Source organism: Lutjanus erythropterus, chromosome 6 (genome assembly GCF_056507025.1).
Source record: "Lutjanus erythropterus isolate fLutEry1 chromosome 6, fLutEry1.hap2, whole genome shotgun sequence".
Classification (NCBI taxonomy): domain Eukaryota; kingdom Metazoa; phylum Chordata; class Actinopteri; order Lutjaniformes; family Lutjanidae; genus Lutjanus; species Lutjanus erythropterus.
In genome coordinates, this window is record NC_139322.1 from 23,062,185 (window position 1) to 23,078,124 (window position 15,940).

General features: G+C 40.0%; 1 protein-coding gene across 1 annotated transcript; it reads left to right on the forward strand.

Moving 5' to 3' along the window:
* Nucleotides 1–6,939: 6,939 nt before the first annotated feature.
* On the forward strand, nt 6,940–15,885 carry inavaa (innate immunity activator a). The gene is made up of 9 exons (XM_084721225.1): nt 6,940–9,070; nt 10,443–10,576; nt 10,854–10,976; nt 11,086–11,320; nt 11,426–11,479; nt 12,227–12,452; nt 12,785–12,934; nt 13,030–13,729; nt 15,064–15,885. The coding sequence occupies exons 1-9, from the start codon at nt 8,947–8,949 to the stop codon at nt 15,154–15,156; spliced, it is 1,839 nt and encodes a 612-aa protein (XP_084577351.1). The 5' UTR covers nt 6,940–8,946; the 3' UTR covers nt 15,157–15,885.
* Nucleotides 15,886–15,940: the final 55 nt, after the last annotated feature.

The window sequence follows — 15,940 nt, forward strand, 5'->3', positions numbered from 1 at the left end:
GCTAGGAATACCCAAGGGCCTGGTTAAAGCACTGGAGACATTTGGGAGAGTCGGGGAAGCCACCGGCTGAACACAAACATAAGCAGTCTGTTTGTTATTTCAGAATTATATTTAGGTCATTTTAGTAATGCATCTCGTACTGGTGAAAGAAGTATTCAGTATTATATTATCGATACTACTACATGAACCCTGTAAGCAGCATTTTAATGTTGGAGAAAGTCGAGATGGAGCCAAAATACTTTTGTTAATTAGTTTATTATATCAGCATATCTATAATATTTTCCATGTTCATAATAGATCTTTGAAAGCTTAATCTGCAAATTAACTAGTTGCAAATGGCTGTCAAATAAATGTAGAGCAAAAAGTTCACTTCCCTCAAAAATGTATTTCCCTTTTCTGCTTTCTACTTTTTTATTTCTGCAATGTGGGTCTGATTACTTCAACCCCCACTTATGAAGTATAGGTAAAATGGAATGAGTCATACAATTACATATAATCTGCAATCAAATACAGTGTTTGAGCAAGTGTACAAGTTAATTTTCACCACTGCACATTATACAATAAAGAAATAAAGTCAGCAAAAGTAATAAAACATGAAAATAAATAAATAAATAAATAAATGTTTTTCATATGCTAATCAACAATCACATCAATCTTTATAGTGTAATTATGTGGCTCATTCTTATGGAGGACTGAAACTGCCAAAATCAAAAACAAATAAAGACTTAATGTATAGATAGGTATGCCACCACTAATGCATTAACAATAACATTAAAGATTAATGTAGGCATGACTAATTTACAAAATCTGAAATGAACTGATATTTCTATTTTAAATTAAATTCAATTTTTTTTTAATTAATATTAATTAAATGTACATATGTATTTATTTCTGTATCATTTTTGTATTTGTATTTTGTATTTTTTTGCTTCCTAAATTCTTGGATTGCTGAATGTGGATAAATGGCTTATCATCATGGCGGAGTAAAGAGGTGAGTGTAGTCTTGTTCACCACCACCAGTTTATTCACCAGCTGTCCTGGGTTTTTACTAAAACTCTCCCTCCGGCCATTCATCTTTTGTGCCTCTTTTTCAAATTAAAAGCCCCCTCAGTGAGACGCGTGCTGTGTCAAATACGCAGAGCGTGTCTGGAAAGTGAGCAGCGTCGGACCAAACCATTTAATACAAGTCCGGGGAGATCACTGGAACCAAAAATTGACTTTTACCAGTTAAATGCTTTTTTTAGTGAATAGAAATGTCCTTCAATGGATTAGAAAAGAAAACGATAGCATTTGAAGTAAATATAAGAAGAGATTAAATAGCGAAGGAATACTTTAGCAAAATCAATTAAATTTCTCCCCCTTCACTGGGAAAGTGGAGTTGACTGAAACAGATGTCCCAAGCTTCACTCTCGCATCTGACCAGAGAAAGTCTGAACAACTGGTGCTGCTTCAGGAAGGATGCGGTAGAGGAGCACATATTGCATTTAAAGGTAAGAACACAAGAGTTTAAGTCGGTTAACATGATATGAAAGAAAAATCATCGGATAGGGAAGCAGTCGTAACATTAATCCTAGCAGTACCAGTGTTAAGGTAGGATGAAGTGTGAGGCGATGGATGCTGTCACAACTTAAACTATTATCTTAACTGACTTTGCTGTTTGTGCTGTATATAAGAATTGAAAATAGAAACACAAAGCACGTCATTCTAATAAGTGATTGGTAAAGTCATTCACTCATTTACTTGTGATTTAGTTTTTTTTTTTGCTGCTGCTGCTTTCTGCTTTCACACCAGTTTTACTCTGCTGCATTTAATTGGCAGCTACAATTTCTTCAAATTAAGATTTTACTTGCAAAACAGAAAGAAAATATGATGCATTTGATGTCGTGCTACTTAAAGTACATTTTGTTGATAAGACTCAGCAATATCATCATGTAGAAATACTCTGTTACAAGTAAAGGTCTTGCATTCACAGCTTTAATCAAGTAAAAGTACCAAAGTATTAGCTTTAAAGAGTTAAAGGCCTCATTATTTGGAATGAACCATGTCAGAATAATATATATTACTGGATTATAATGCACGTAAAATGTTAATGTTGGTGCTGCTGAAGGTGTGGCTAATTTTAATTGCTATATGTACTGCAGTGTAGCTTAATCTATAATAATATTGTATTCATAATTTGGATCTGTAAAGTAACTTGTAATGTTGTAGTCAATTCAATCTAAGTACTTGTTTCACTACTGCTTCTTCTTCTTTCTTACATACTAATACTAAGTAATCTAAAATAAAAGTATGTGTTTACAAAGAGATAAAAACCCTCAGAATTTCAGCTACCAGACTAAGCAATTATGATCAACCAATACAAAACAGCTGTGTTTGAATACTCTGCTGTTTAATCGCTTGTTCTGTATTCTACCATGATTATGAACAATAGGTTGCTTTCACAGACAAACAACATGTTCAGGCCTCATGTGGGGCAGCAGGCTGGTTGGTGGCAGTTGTTTGTGCCCATGGCAGCAGAATAAACACAATCTCCTACAGTCCACATGTTGATAGACATGCAGTGCTACTGTGGTGCGAAAGACAACACCTCTGTGTTGTTATGTGCACCCTGAGTCCCCCCGGTTCTTTTGTCACCGGTGGGCACTTGTGGGTGAAAAGCTGTAACCACATCCTGCCAATGGCCCTGAGATGACCATCAGTGTCCATTCAGAGGCCTCAGAAATGATGACTCAGAGGGACAAGGTGTCATGATCCCCGGCCAGCCCCTTCAGCCTCTGGAGAACAATGGAGCATCTCTTCTTGCCCTCTGTATTTTCGCTGTCACTGGGCTGTGACAGGCCTGCTGTGTCTGGCCAGCATATGGCCTCCAGTGACTGAGAGCAGGCCACTATGGTGCTTATTACCCCTGCATTGTCTCTGCTGGAGAACTAACACCCCAGCACTACTTAAAGCTACTACAGGGAACTTTGATTGTGTTGTTTTCAGAGGCCAAAGGCAACCCTGCCTCCTCCATGTTAGCAGATGGGACAATCTTTCTCGAACATGGTTCTGTCATTTTAGAAAGCACTTATCATGCTGGTGTTTGTTTAAGGGACAGCTGAGCTCTGCTGGCATTTGAGTTGACTAGGTGTACCGAAAGTGCATCTCGAACCCTCACGACTGCACCGACTCTAGCTCCAAATGACGCCATTAGAGCAAGGTGGCAGCGCTTGTATCCTGGATATTTTCCTTCATTTGTGTAGCGTGGAAGAAAGTTGAGTCCATCTATATTTATGCCAGTGGTCTCAGTCATTTTTCAAGTCATTTAAGAAGCCCAGAGACTGTTGGTTGGACAAAAGAAGCCATCAGAAAACATCACTTTTTCATCAGCATTTTCTTTACATTTTGTAGACATTTTATGGACAAAAACAATCAATCAATTAATCATGCAAACAAACAGCAGATGAATCTACAGTGAAAATAATCTTTAGTTGCAGCCCTGGAAGCATCAGCATGAACAGACCATTTCATAACCAGTTAAAAACTCTTTTTTAGTACATTAAACAGTGCTGATCTGACCAAGGGAAAAGGCTAACTGTTTGTCTTTGATACAGACGACTGCTCATAAGATTTTCATGTTATCACAGCCTCTTGTCTGTGGAGTTTCCACACTCAGCACTGCTTCTTAAGACAAGGCCCTGACTCCAGTGACGTGCTTTGTAATCCAACACTTCATTTTTTTTTCCTCCTGCCGCTCCCCCACATTGATGCACTTTTCTTCCAGCAGCCCGTATTGTGTACAGTACAGAGTGGATCCATTTTGCTGAATGGATTTTGGCTTTTCATCAGACTCTGAAATAAGGCATGCTGTAAAGTCGTTTGGTTTCTTCCATAGTATCAGCACTCAGTGGAGAATCTTAATTACAGGGTTCCAGCAGGCCTCGGTCTGGTTTCAGGCATCCCTCACTGTTTCCTCGGAGAGCCTGGTCCCCATCGGTAATTCCAGGGCCGACCACAGTGGTAATGAGCGCAGCGGTGGTGGTGGCAGCATTCCAGGAGATCGCAGCTCCAAAGGCTCATGGGAAAGGGTGGTGGGGGAAGTCTGGGAGACAGTGAATCCACATCATGATCTCTTGCTATAAACACCCACTTCCGTAGATGTTACACTGTCATGGTCTGGTGAGCGGCCAGGATGGGTGGGATGATGAGCTCCCATCCCTGACACGTTCCTAGATAGTCGTCATTAGTGGTGATCACACAAGCCGCGAATTAAGATGTTATGACTACATCAGCCGAGTCAGCCGGGTGGAGACGGTGCTATCAGTCAGCTATTCCTTCAGGAAATGGACTGCTATTCCTGCTACACTCGATCAAGAAAAGTACTGTGTTCTGGCTCTCCTTAACAGCACACTCTGCAAAATAAAGGTCTCAATAAAGGTACTAACTAGAACTATAAGGGGCTTTATAAAGTTCCACCTAGAACCCTTTCAGAGAGGTATACCAAGAACTTAGAACAAAGGGTTAGACATATACCTAGTTATATCTAGAACCCAACATAAAGTTTTATACGCAGAACCCAGGATAAAGGTTTATACCTTGAAGCCAACATGAAGGTTTATACCTAGAATCCAAGATAAACATTTCACCCAGAACCTCCTAAGAGAGTTCGAAAGAACCCTTCTACAGTGTAATGGTTCCACCCAGAACCCTCTCTGTGGGTTATATGCAGAATCTTTCTACATTATAAGCATGCTAACAAGAACCTGTTAAGGATTCTACCGAGGACCCTTTTAAATTCCAAGGGGTTTATCTAGAACCCACCCAGGTGGTTCTACCAAGAACATTCTTATATTCCAAGGGTTCTATCTAGAAACCAGCCACAGGGTTATAATGAGAACCCTTTTATTATCCTATTATCCAAGTGTTTTATTTAGAACTCACTCAGGAGGTTCTACTGAGAAGCTTTTAATATTCCAAGGGTTTCATAAAGAGCCCAACTACAAGAGTCTACTGAGAACCCTTCTATATTTCAAGGGTTCCATCTAGAACCCAGCCAGAGGGTTTTACTAAGAAGCCCTTTATTATCTCATTATCCAAAGGTTTTATCTAGAACCCAACCACATGGTTCTACTGAGAACCATTTTATATTCCAAGGGTTTCATCTAGAACCCACCTTCTACTCTTGGTCCTACCAAGAGTTCTTTTATATTCAGTGGCTTTTATCTAGGACCCACCCGGGGGTTCTACCAAGAACCCTTTTGTACCCTTGAAGAAAGAGTTCTTCAGGGATTTCAACAATCCTTGAAGAACACTTTGTTCCAAAAAGGATTCTTTGGATGAAAACGATTCTTATTGGAACACTTAGTCTTACAAAGAACGCTTGACTAATCCTTTCTTCAGAAAAGGGTTCTTCAGAAGCAAATGGCTCTTGGTAGAACCTCAGCCCTTGAGGTAGAACCTTTTTGGAACCCTTATTTCTGGGGGTGTATAATTTCAACACTCCCACAGCTCCATGTTTTTATGTAAGTTATGACGAATGGCATCGACGTCTTGGCAATAAGCTGCAACTTCTAGTGAGCTCTTCTGTTTTACCCAAACTCACCCACCCACTCACTCAGCCTAGACCTCTGACCACAGACTCTTGTGAAAGTCTTCAGAGAGTTATGGGGTGTAAGTGGGTAAATCCCACATTACCCTGCCTGTCTCTGATTACCAGAATGGATTCCTGTTGACGTCTTGAGTTTCAGATGGCTGTTGCAGCGTGGAGCCGTGTGTCTGAGAGTACAGCGGGGCCCGACCGACCTCGCACAAGTCAAAACTCAGCACTGTTCCTTTCCGCACCTCTCACTCACTGCAGTCTTGTCTCAATATTGGCCCAACAAGGCTGCTCGGGCCTGAAGCGGAGTTGTCAGCAGATATTGCGCCCACAGCAGATTATTGAGGCTGGTTGGTGGATACAGGGCCTTTGTTGCCGTGTTGTTTTACTGACTCGAGCTGCCTGTGCCTCATTGTGCTACCGGCTGCATCAGTTCACATGAGTTGCTGTGGTGAATGAGGTCAGGCCTATGGGATACACAATAATATCCTGTGAGAGGAGGTTTTTCTCCGTGTCTTCCTGGTCCCTACAGGAAAAGGCCTGATATCAATCTCCATGCACAGAGGAAGAGACAAGAGCTGAGGATTATACACAGCAGCCTTAGCAACACATTCATTCATGTGGTATCTCGCATTCATGTCATCCTTCCTGACTGATAACACATCATTTATTTTTCATATAAGCTGCATTTAAATTATATGAACATATAGACACTGTTAAGGTGTAGGTAGTTACTAGTTAAACTACAGTTTGCAGTAGTTGGGTGGTACTTAAAAGCTGCTGCGAGGAGTTTTTACTGGTTATGAAACTGTCTTAGTTTAATACTGATGCCTTTATTTTAAGTTATTCTCAGTGGCTGCCACCAGGTTTGATTCTCCATGAAATCAGATGAAATGAGCCTGTGTTTACATTTTCTTAGGCAAAGATACAGTAAGTAGTTCGCTATTCAGTTAAAAGGAAGAAGGAAGAGATTTTCCTTCTTCACTCAGTGGACAATGGAGCCTCCAAAATCAACAAAATAAAGTTCCTTGTAGCAGCATTAACTACATTCTGATCTCTTTAAAGACAAAATTAATAAGAGAAAGAGAAAAAAAACACATTAGGGTTGTCAAAAGTATTGATACTTCAATACTTTTTCAAGGCCACATTGTTTAAAATAATACAATGCTAATATTTGACTTAATTGAAATGATCAAAGCTATAAAAAAAAGAAAAGAAAAGCTCTAATCTCTTATTCAAGACCGCAGTTCAGTTTAGTCTCCATTTTCCTGCCTGAAATTCAGCTTGCCGCAAAACCAGGCTTGTACTTTCCTTTTAATTAAAAAAAAAGATCTGATTTTTTTATGCCTCAGCATCAAAAGAGGTATCAAGTATTGTTTTTTTAATACTGGTATTGTATTGAAGTATAAGATTCTGGTTTTGTGACAAGTCTAAAACACAGAACCAAAACAGCACAAATTAAACAAAAGCGTAGCATTGTCCTCGCAGTGTTCATAACATTTATGATTCAAAAGTCTGTCAGCACGGCACCAGTCCTTGAAGGAGTCATCAAGTGACGCATTTTACAGATCAAACCTGGAAAGTCCCTGTGGCACATCCCAAAGAAAAAAAAAAAACAAAGAAAGAAGAAAAAAAGAGCCCACTGACTCCTTCCACAGTTTATTAATTAATTGACAGAGAAATATTCGTAACATGAATTAAACATGAAACATACATCCACAAGGCAAATAACTCATAAATTAAGTGTCTGGCTCCTATGACATGTTTTCTCTATTTCTAAAAGACAAAATAAGCAAGTATGTGAGGACTGGCCTACCCTCGTCCTTAAATCAAACACACCTACACTTTACTTAGTGTCAATTAGAGCTGCAACGATTAATCCATTTAATTGATTAGTTGTCAACTATGAAATCAATTGTGAACTATCTTGATAATCAATTAATCTGTTTGAGGTCAAAAAAGATAAAAAATGATCTGATTTCAGCTTCTTAAATGTTAACATTTTCTTATTTCTTTATGCCTGTATGACAGTAAACTGAATAACTTTGGGTTCTGGACAATCGAGACATTTGAGGACGTCATCTTTAGATTTAGGAAAGAGTGATTAACATTTTTCACGTTTTATTTTATCCATTTTATGGACCAACCTGCAAGATCAACATATTAATGAAAATAATTCTTAGTTGCAGCTCTAGATTGTGGTCATTTTCTGTGGTGTAGTTAAGATGTTGTCGAACTACTTTTTGGATTTTTTTTTAGTTTTTTTATGAGTAGTTAGGGTGTAGTTTAACAACTTTTCATTGTGTGTGTAGCTAGTAGTTTGCTAAACTGCAGTTTCAAAATATATTCCCCAACATTGTACATAGACTCACTGCTCCAGGGGTCATCAAGTTTATGAACTATCATTTTATGAATGTGTGGCATTGAAGCAAAGCTGGCTAATGATATCCTTTAATTCGTTTTAGTACCCATAACATTGCCTCTTGTGATCTGCCTGCCTGTTTTAGGAGAAGTCTAGGGTGGAGGCAGACATGTGAGATCCGTAATAAATTGATTGGCCTAAAAATGGAGGAAATAAAGTGCTCTCTTTCAACCTGAGCAGATGAAACACAGACCCCTTGGCCAGGTTTTAAAAGCCTCCTACATGTTACTGCTAATTTGTTGGTGTTACTGTGCTCCGCTTCGTGTTGTCACTCCTGCCGCATCTCGTTTTTGTTTATTGTGTGTCAAATGTTTGGTGGAGGGCCACAGTGGGACAGAGCGGGCCATAAACATGAATTGTGCTCGCCGCTTTGTGAAAGTGTGTTTAGTGAAATGCACAGTGCTGCACAGGAGTCAGCCGGGACCTGGTGATCTGATGTTGCGTGGACAAGCCCAGCATTGAGACATTCTTCCACTTCAAAGCCCCCAGAGGGTTTTCTGGACACTGGTTGAATAGGAGCATAGGGAGGGGCGCGTGGGGGGAACAGGTGCAATCCATGAGTGGGGTAATTCCTGCTGCCATCTGCTTTCCTTTTCGGAGTCTGGGCTCTTTAAACGCCCCCCTGACACGCCTCATGGAGACACGCTCCCAGAGCCAGCCGCACCGTGCCCCGTCACCATGGCACCACGATTCGGATTAACCCCCGCACATGTGCCGAGTCAACCGTGGGGGTCTGCCTCTTTTGTGAGTGAGCATGGGGAGGGAGAAAGAGTTGGAGGAAGAGGAGGGGGTGATGGAGAGCTGCATGGATAAGTGTGTGAAAGGACACTCGCCAGTCATTCACTTTTGTTAAGTAAAGCAGCAGGAGTGAGCCTGAATGAAGCCATGTGGTGGGAAAACAACAGGAGAACCTCTATTCTCATAAGTGCTAAATCTAATTTTCACTAATATGAACGATGTCTGCGTATTTCAACAGGTATTTCTAAAATCCGAAGAGCAGATAGTCAAGATGACGGCCATCGAGAGTAAAGAGGAGATCAGTGACACTGACAGCGGGATTATCCTGCACTCTGGTAAGAAGAACATCACTACAAAAAAACTAAATGCAGCATCTGATTTCAGCATGTGTCGTTTATCACAGCTGGCTGCTTAATCAATATAAAACACAACAATATCACTGCTATGAAAACAGCAAGCAAAAGAAAATGTTGCATTTCACATTGTCACTTTTTAAGAGGAAATCTTGTACTAATATAATGGTCTAATTGGTCACAAACTGAAACAAATAAAATAAGATGAACTTTATTAATCCCACAACAGAAAAATTCATTTGTTAGAGCAGCTCAAGGATCAAAAACAGAGGTAGAAAAAGAGTGAGTGCTAAATAGGATAGAAAACAAAACAAAAATACAAATGAAATATAAAAATACTAAAAATTAAAAAAAGATATACACAAACTATATACACCTGTCATTTACACAGATATATGTATAATTGTACAGTATAATTGCACTGAGATTTGGTTGCACAGGATACAAACGGTAAATTCACATGGAAGTTGCACAGTATGGATAGATATAATTGCACAGGACGATTGCACAATTGAAATAAACAGGACATATTGTATGTATAAATATAAAATATATAAGGACATATACATAAGGGATATAAAGGACACAATATGATATGACTACAAAGATATAGATATATGTATATAAAAAACAATCACAGTATATATTATATATTTAGGTATACATATACATACATTAGTTTGCAGATTTTTCAGATGCAAGAGGCAAGCAGCGGATAATTTTGTTTAACTTTAATACACACACACACAATTTAGACATGACAGACACTTTGCATTGGTGAAAGCCCACATGATATCACAACGTGCAGGAAGGAAAAAAACTGTACTACAGCTTCAATACTAGCAAGAATTAATGTTAGGATACATGCCAAACGAAACAACACGGCAGTAAACTGTGCAGACACTATGAACACCAGCTTTAGTACTAAAAGTGATTAATTGTAGCAAGGCTATTAAAACGGTGCATTATATACAGCAAAAATAGCAGTAGAACTTTACAATAAGACTACACTTATAGATGATTTATATAAATGTGTGTAATTATGCCATTAATTACATTGGAAACATTTTATAAGTAATTAATAACATGTTACAACACATTAAATTACAAAGGGCAACCGTGACTTGTTGTTTGCCAAATAGTGATGATTTATGAAAACTGAGTTATTTGTTTAGAATTGTTATTAATGCCTTATAAATGTTTAAAACATAATTAATAACCTAATTATAAATCATTTATGAGGTTAGTCTTATTGAAAAGTGATGCTGAAATAGTGAACAGTACAATTATTTCTATGGCTGATTCAGATCCAGATGAGGAAAGTCTGATGCGATGTCCTGTGTGTTCTCTGCAGGTCCAGACAGCCCCACGTCCCCGGTGAAGGACTTGAACACCAACACCAGAGCCCTGAAGCTGAAGCACCAGTCTCTGGAGGAGCGCCTGGAGCTCTGCCTGCTGGAGCTCAGGAAGCTTTGCATCAGGGAGGCAGTAAGTAACTCGTAGATGATAGAAGTCCACGCTACCAAGATATTATTTTGTGCTTTGATTAGCCGTAGGGAACTTTTTGTTATAGTTTTTTGTAATAAGCGGCAGTTAGTCAACTATTTGCCATGCACATTTATGGATGTTTGTTTTAACTGTTTTATTTTACTTTGAATCTTCTCTTATTTTTTTAAAGCCCTTTCAACTGTTTACTCAACATGTAAATGAGAGCCAGCCTTTTTAGAGCTCACATAACATCAACACTTGTGTTTTGAATTCACAGGAGCTGACTGGTAAACTGTCCTCAGATTATCCTTTGATGCCTGATGAGAAGCCGCCCCGGGTCAGAAGGAGGATCGGGGCTTCGTTCAAGCTGGATGAAGGTCTGATCCATCTGGATAAACAGGTATGAGTCACCATCAATGTTTACAATTTGGGGGAGAGAAAGAGAGTAGGCAAAAGAGACTATAATCCATCAACCAAAAAGTAATTGTCAGAATCTGTATTTATCGTAGGATTCGGAGTTGCAAACTCTGGAAACTGAGTTGGCTCTTCAGCGGCAGATTTATGAGGCGGCTCGCAAACTCTCCCTGGAGGGACACCTCAGTAAACCACAGAAGAAGAGCCGGCTGCAGCAGTGCAAGAGGGAGGAGAAGAAAGTGAAGGAACTGCAGGAGGCTGTGTTCCAGCACAGGATCAAGAGCGAGTGCAACTCACCGTGCATCAGCCTCTCCAACAGCCAAAACAAAGGTGAGAGTTGCTGCTGCCCCCTTCAGGTCAAAGTGTGCACTGCACTCAGGAACACATACAGAGGGTTTGATGTCCACTTTTAAAATGTTCTCTTTCTGTGTGCAGATCTGAGCATGTCTGACGACAGCTCCCTGTCTGATGTGGTGGCCCTGGATGATGGTGAGTACAAGTACATTTATAGATACCGTATAAGCTTTGATGATTATCATCACTCTCCTACAAACATGCTTTGATGAACTATGAATTATAAGTATGTAATCGGTGGTGGAAGAAGTATTCAGATCTTCTGCTTCAAGTCCAGATGAAACAGTATTTATTGAGAGTATCCAGTGTCTGTATCATGATGGATTTCCACGACAGGCAGGCAGGACAAAACGTGGGGAGAACTTTTATTTGAACGTTGAAAACTGTCTTGAATTTTAGTTCTGTGCTGGAAATACTGATTGATGCGTCGGTGTCATAATATGTTAACACACGCCATATTTTGGTTTTTACAGTAGGAAAACACGACTGGATTTGGTTGTAAGAATACAATTTTTTTTTTTACATACATTGTTAAATAGGTGCACAGAATGACCAGGAATGTGATCTAAAATGGTGAAAAAGGTTTTCATTTCATCTCGACTTTTAGCAAAGTAGCAATATCACAGTGTGGAAATACTCTGCTACAAGAAAAAGTTAAGTTGAGTAAAAGTACAAATGTATTAGCACCAGAATATGCTTAAAGTAACAAAAGTTAAAGTATTCATGTAGAATGGCAAATTTCAGAATAATGTTTATTATATGACTGCATTGAAAGTTTTGATGCATTAATGTGTCCCTTTAATGTTGCAGGTGGTAAAGATACAGCTAATTTTAATTACTCTGACAGTCCTGCCTCATACTGACTGTTTGATGTCTCCATAGATGTGGACTCGTCCAGCCCTCTGTCTCCTCCAGTGTTGGGCACCTCCTACTCAGACCCCCTCCACCTGTCAGCCCAGACCCTCCAGTCATCCCAGCAGTCATCAAGCCAGCTCAGTGTGGAGTACGAACGCTCCCCGATCCAGAACTCTCCATGGAAGGAGTCCAGTCTGGATCAGCCTTACCAGAGGGCCACTAAACCTCAGTCTGCCTGCAGCAGCAGGTCCAGGTAGGAGTCTACTCATCAAATACACAAATGCACCGGGTGGTGTGAAATTTAAGAGTGTGTGTGTGTGTGTGTGTTTTATCTAGGGCTGCACAGTTAATTGAAATATGATCGAAATCACAATATGGCCAAGTGCAATATCCATATCGCAGAAGTTGCAATTTGATAAAGATGAAATGACTGAAAAACAGCATTATAATGAAATAGTGTTGCTGCTCTGTCAAATTTATGTTGACATGATGCAAAAGTGCAACTCCTGCCTTCTACAGTAAGGGTACCACCTCCAGGGTGTTTTGAATGTTTCCCATCATCCTGTGTTTTTCTGTTGTGTGCAGTAGTCCAGCAGGGACTCAGAGATCCGCGGAGAGCTGCAGGATTCCTCTGTCTCAGTTTGTCAAGAACTCGGCCCTGCGTCACAACCACTCCACCAGCGCCCCTTCCACCCCAGAGCTGCATGTGCGCCGGCAGTACTCCCAGTCCTTCAGGTACACTGAGACATTAGATACGTCAACACCGTACACTAATTCACAGCGAGCATAACAACATGTTTACTATAATTTTACATGATGTGTCTCCTCAGACTTCCTAAAAGTAAGCTGTCTGCTGATAAGGAGCACCTCAGCTCAGAGAACAATCGAGGGCGAGCCAGGCTGCCTCAGCGGCGCTGCGCGGCTGACTTTATGGTGCGTTCTCCGGAGTATTCTCCTCTGCGGCCATACCAGTCCAGCTCTGAGGACAGCAGCTCCGAGCACTCCTCCTCCTCCTATATGAGCTCGCCCGGCAGGGACGGACCTACTGAGATCCCAAAGCTCTGCCCACCGCCTTACGGCTTCCACTTTGGAGCTCAAAAGAAAGGCGTCTCCGGCTTCTCCGGCTCGCACAAGAACGCCAGCCAGTCTCAGGCCAGCCTCGGCTTTGTCAGGGCCACGGCAGAAGACGGATCTCCCCTTTCCCCTCAAGAGCTGGACATGGCGAAGTGCTTCCTGCCCTCCCCTCCTGCAGTATGCAGTCCTCAGCAGCGACAGTGGCAGGAGGGAGCGTCGTCCCCGAGGAGAGTCCTAAAGCCCCCTCCTCCTTACACCAGGCTGGTGCGAACGCCCTCACTGAAGGAATACCCAAACCACGCCATCAGGCTGATGCCCCGGGAGATCGTGTCAGAGGAGCTGAAGTCCTGGCATCAGAGGAATCAGCTGCAGAAGTTACGGCCGAGCTGTGTGGATCAGCAGAGCTCCATGTGTGTCAAGAGCCCCACTTCACCTCATCTGCCTCCGTTTACCAAGGTCAGTACTGACAGTGATTAGGGTTGTTCAGGTATAGACGAGTACGAGTCAATACACCGATCCAATATCATGTCATTTATTAGCCTGGACTGTGCTACTTACCAGCAGCTTCCCATACACCAAACTTTTTAATCTGAGTCAGACCAACAATGATAACAATCACATCACATCACTAAAGAGTTGGTAGTATACAGATGTTAATAATGATAAGCAATTCTTAGCACTCTGTATCCACTGATACGCAAAGTTCAGGTGTCAGAACATCTCTAACATTGGAAAATTAAAAGTCACTGTCTTGTGATTTAAAATTGTGGGTCAGATGGGAGTAAATAAAACTAGTCTTAGAGTTTTAATGTATATTAAGGCTGAACCTATCAATTACATTCATTTTTGATCAGTCTGTTCTGTGAATCATTTCCTGCAGTACAAGGTGACGTCCTCAAATGTCTTGTTTTTTATGACAAACTGTGCAAAAGTCAAAGATATTCACATTACAGATGTTAAGACATGGAAAATCAACAAATTCTCACATTTGAGAAACAAACTTCTCTGCATTTTGGCTTGAAAAATTACTGAAATGATGACTTATTATTAAAATAGTTGCCGATCAGTGTTCTTCTGATCGACTGATCAAATGATCAAGTGGTTTCCAACCTTTTTCCTGATAGGGCTTCTTTTCTGTCAGTGAGTAAACTCACAACTCCAAGTGACATATTTAATCAACATTTTATATTATACTCAGCGTATAACAATAACGGTACAGAACAAACTGATGATCTGTATAATTAACCCAAACAGTGAAAACAATAACTGCAGGAAGTTGGATAAATTTGGAGCAGATTATTTCCTGTAAATATTACATCAGGGAGAAGTTTAACTTATAGTTTGGGAACTTTTTTCAATACAAAATTCTGTCTCTATGATGTATTTTAACAATCAAACGTACTTATCAGGCTTCTTTTTTGACAGATGTCAGTGTTTTACTCTCCCTGATGTCTGGCTGGTTGTTGTGTACTTTTGTAAAACAGGACGAGGCAGTTTAGCAGTGAAGGCTCTGTGAATAAAGCTTGTGTTCAGGTCTTCACTGTGCCCTTATTATGTGAGATTTAATAATGTTCAGTCACATTTTCATTTAGTTTTGTTCACAGAAATTAATGAAATATTGAAATATGTACCTGCTGTATATATTTTTAAGTTGTCTTACACCCCTTTAAATCAAGAAGGCTTCACAAACCCCATGATGCTTTGGTGACCCCTAGTGGGAGAAGGAAACCAGTGGATTAATCTGCTGAACTAATGCTTGCAGCCCTAACATACTGTGACTGTTCTCACAGGGTTCGGGTAACGTGGTTCTCCAGAGAGCTGCAGACGGGACTCCAGTCCAGTGGTTCATTGCAGAGGACGCAGAAATCGTGAGCCAGGTGTAGCTGAGACCTCGACTGCTCTGCAGTACGTTCAGTAGGATGTGTGTTACTCCTTTTCTATTTATCTCTGTATTTATTATTAAGGCTCTCTGTGAGATTATTATATGTTGACCTGATGCAGAAGACGTGGACCTGTCGGTACCCTGATGAGCACATTTCTCTCGCTCCTCTTTTAATTTAAAACTTAACGTAAGGTGGCACGCCAGTTTTATTTATTTTTAAATTGTTTTCTAATATTTGTTTCTTAAGTTTCTAAGGTGAATTGAGCTTCATAGAATTTCATAAATGTGTCATTATGAGATTTAAAACAACCTTGCTGTGGTTTCAGTAAATTCTTTGTGGCTGGCACACATTTTTGCACATAAAATTTACCTTCAGTAGTTTTCAAATTTAGTTTTGACCATTCCTAATATAATTTTTAATATTATACTTTATTTATCTGTTATCGAAAGTTTCCCCCTTGCAACATAGAGACTTATTACTAAAATTTTGATACACCTTTGAAAATGTATTGCTCTTTTAATATATATAGTTAAAATTTAACATCTGTCTGATGTGAAGTAAGCTGAATCTTAACATTTTGTTATTAACTCTTAATAATTAATCACTGATGCCTTTAACGGTGGTTGTTTGATGAATGTTTTCACTTCAGTATGGTGCTCTGTTACTAACCCAGTGATTGTATCAGTTTTGATCATTTTTGTATATTTATAATAAAAAATACAACTGAAAATCAGGTTTGTGTCATTATTTTCCAGAGTCTGGAGGTATTTTCTGAGATAAAAAG

What these genes read in the sequence shown, in the direction of transcription:
- inavaa (XM_084721225.1), top strand. Translation starts at nt 8,947, where the DNA reads ATGAACGATGTCTGCGTATTTCAACAGGTATTTCTAAAATCCGAAGAG. An exon ending in TGATCCATCTGGATAAACAG is followed by an intron (nt 10,977 to 11,085) that starts GTATGAGTCACC and finishes TATTTATCGTAG; the next exon opens with GATTCGGAGTTGCAAACTCT. An exon ending in ATCTGCCTCCGTTTACCAAG is followed by an intron (nt 13,730 to 15,063) that starts GTCAGTACTGAC and finishes CTGTTCTCACAG; the next exon opens with GGTTCGGGTAACGTGGTTCT.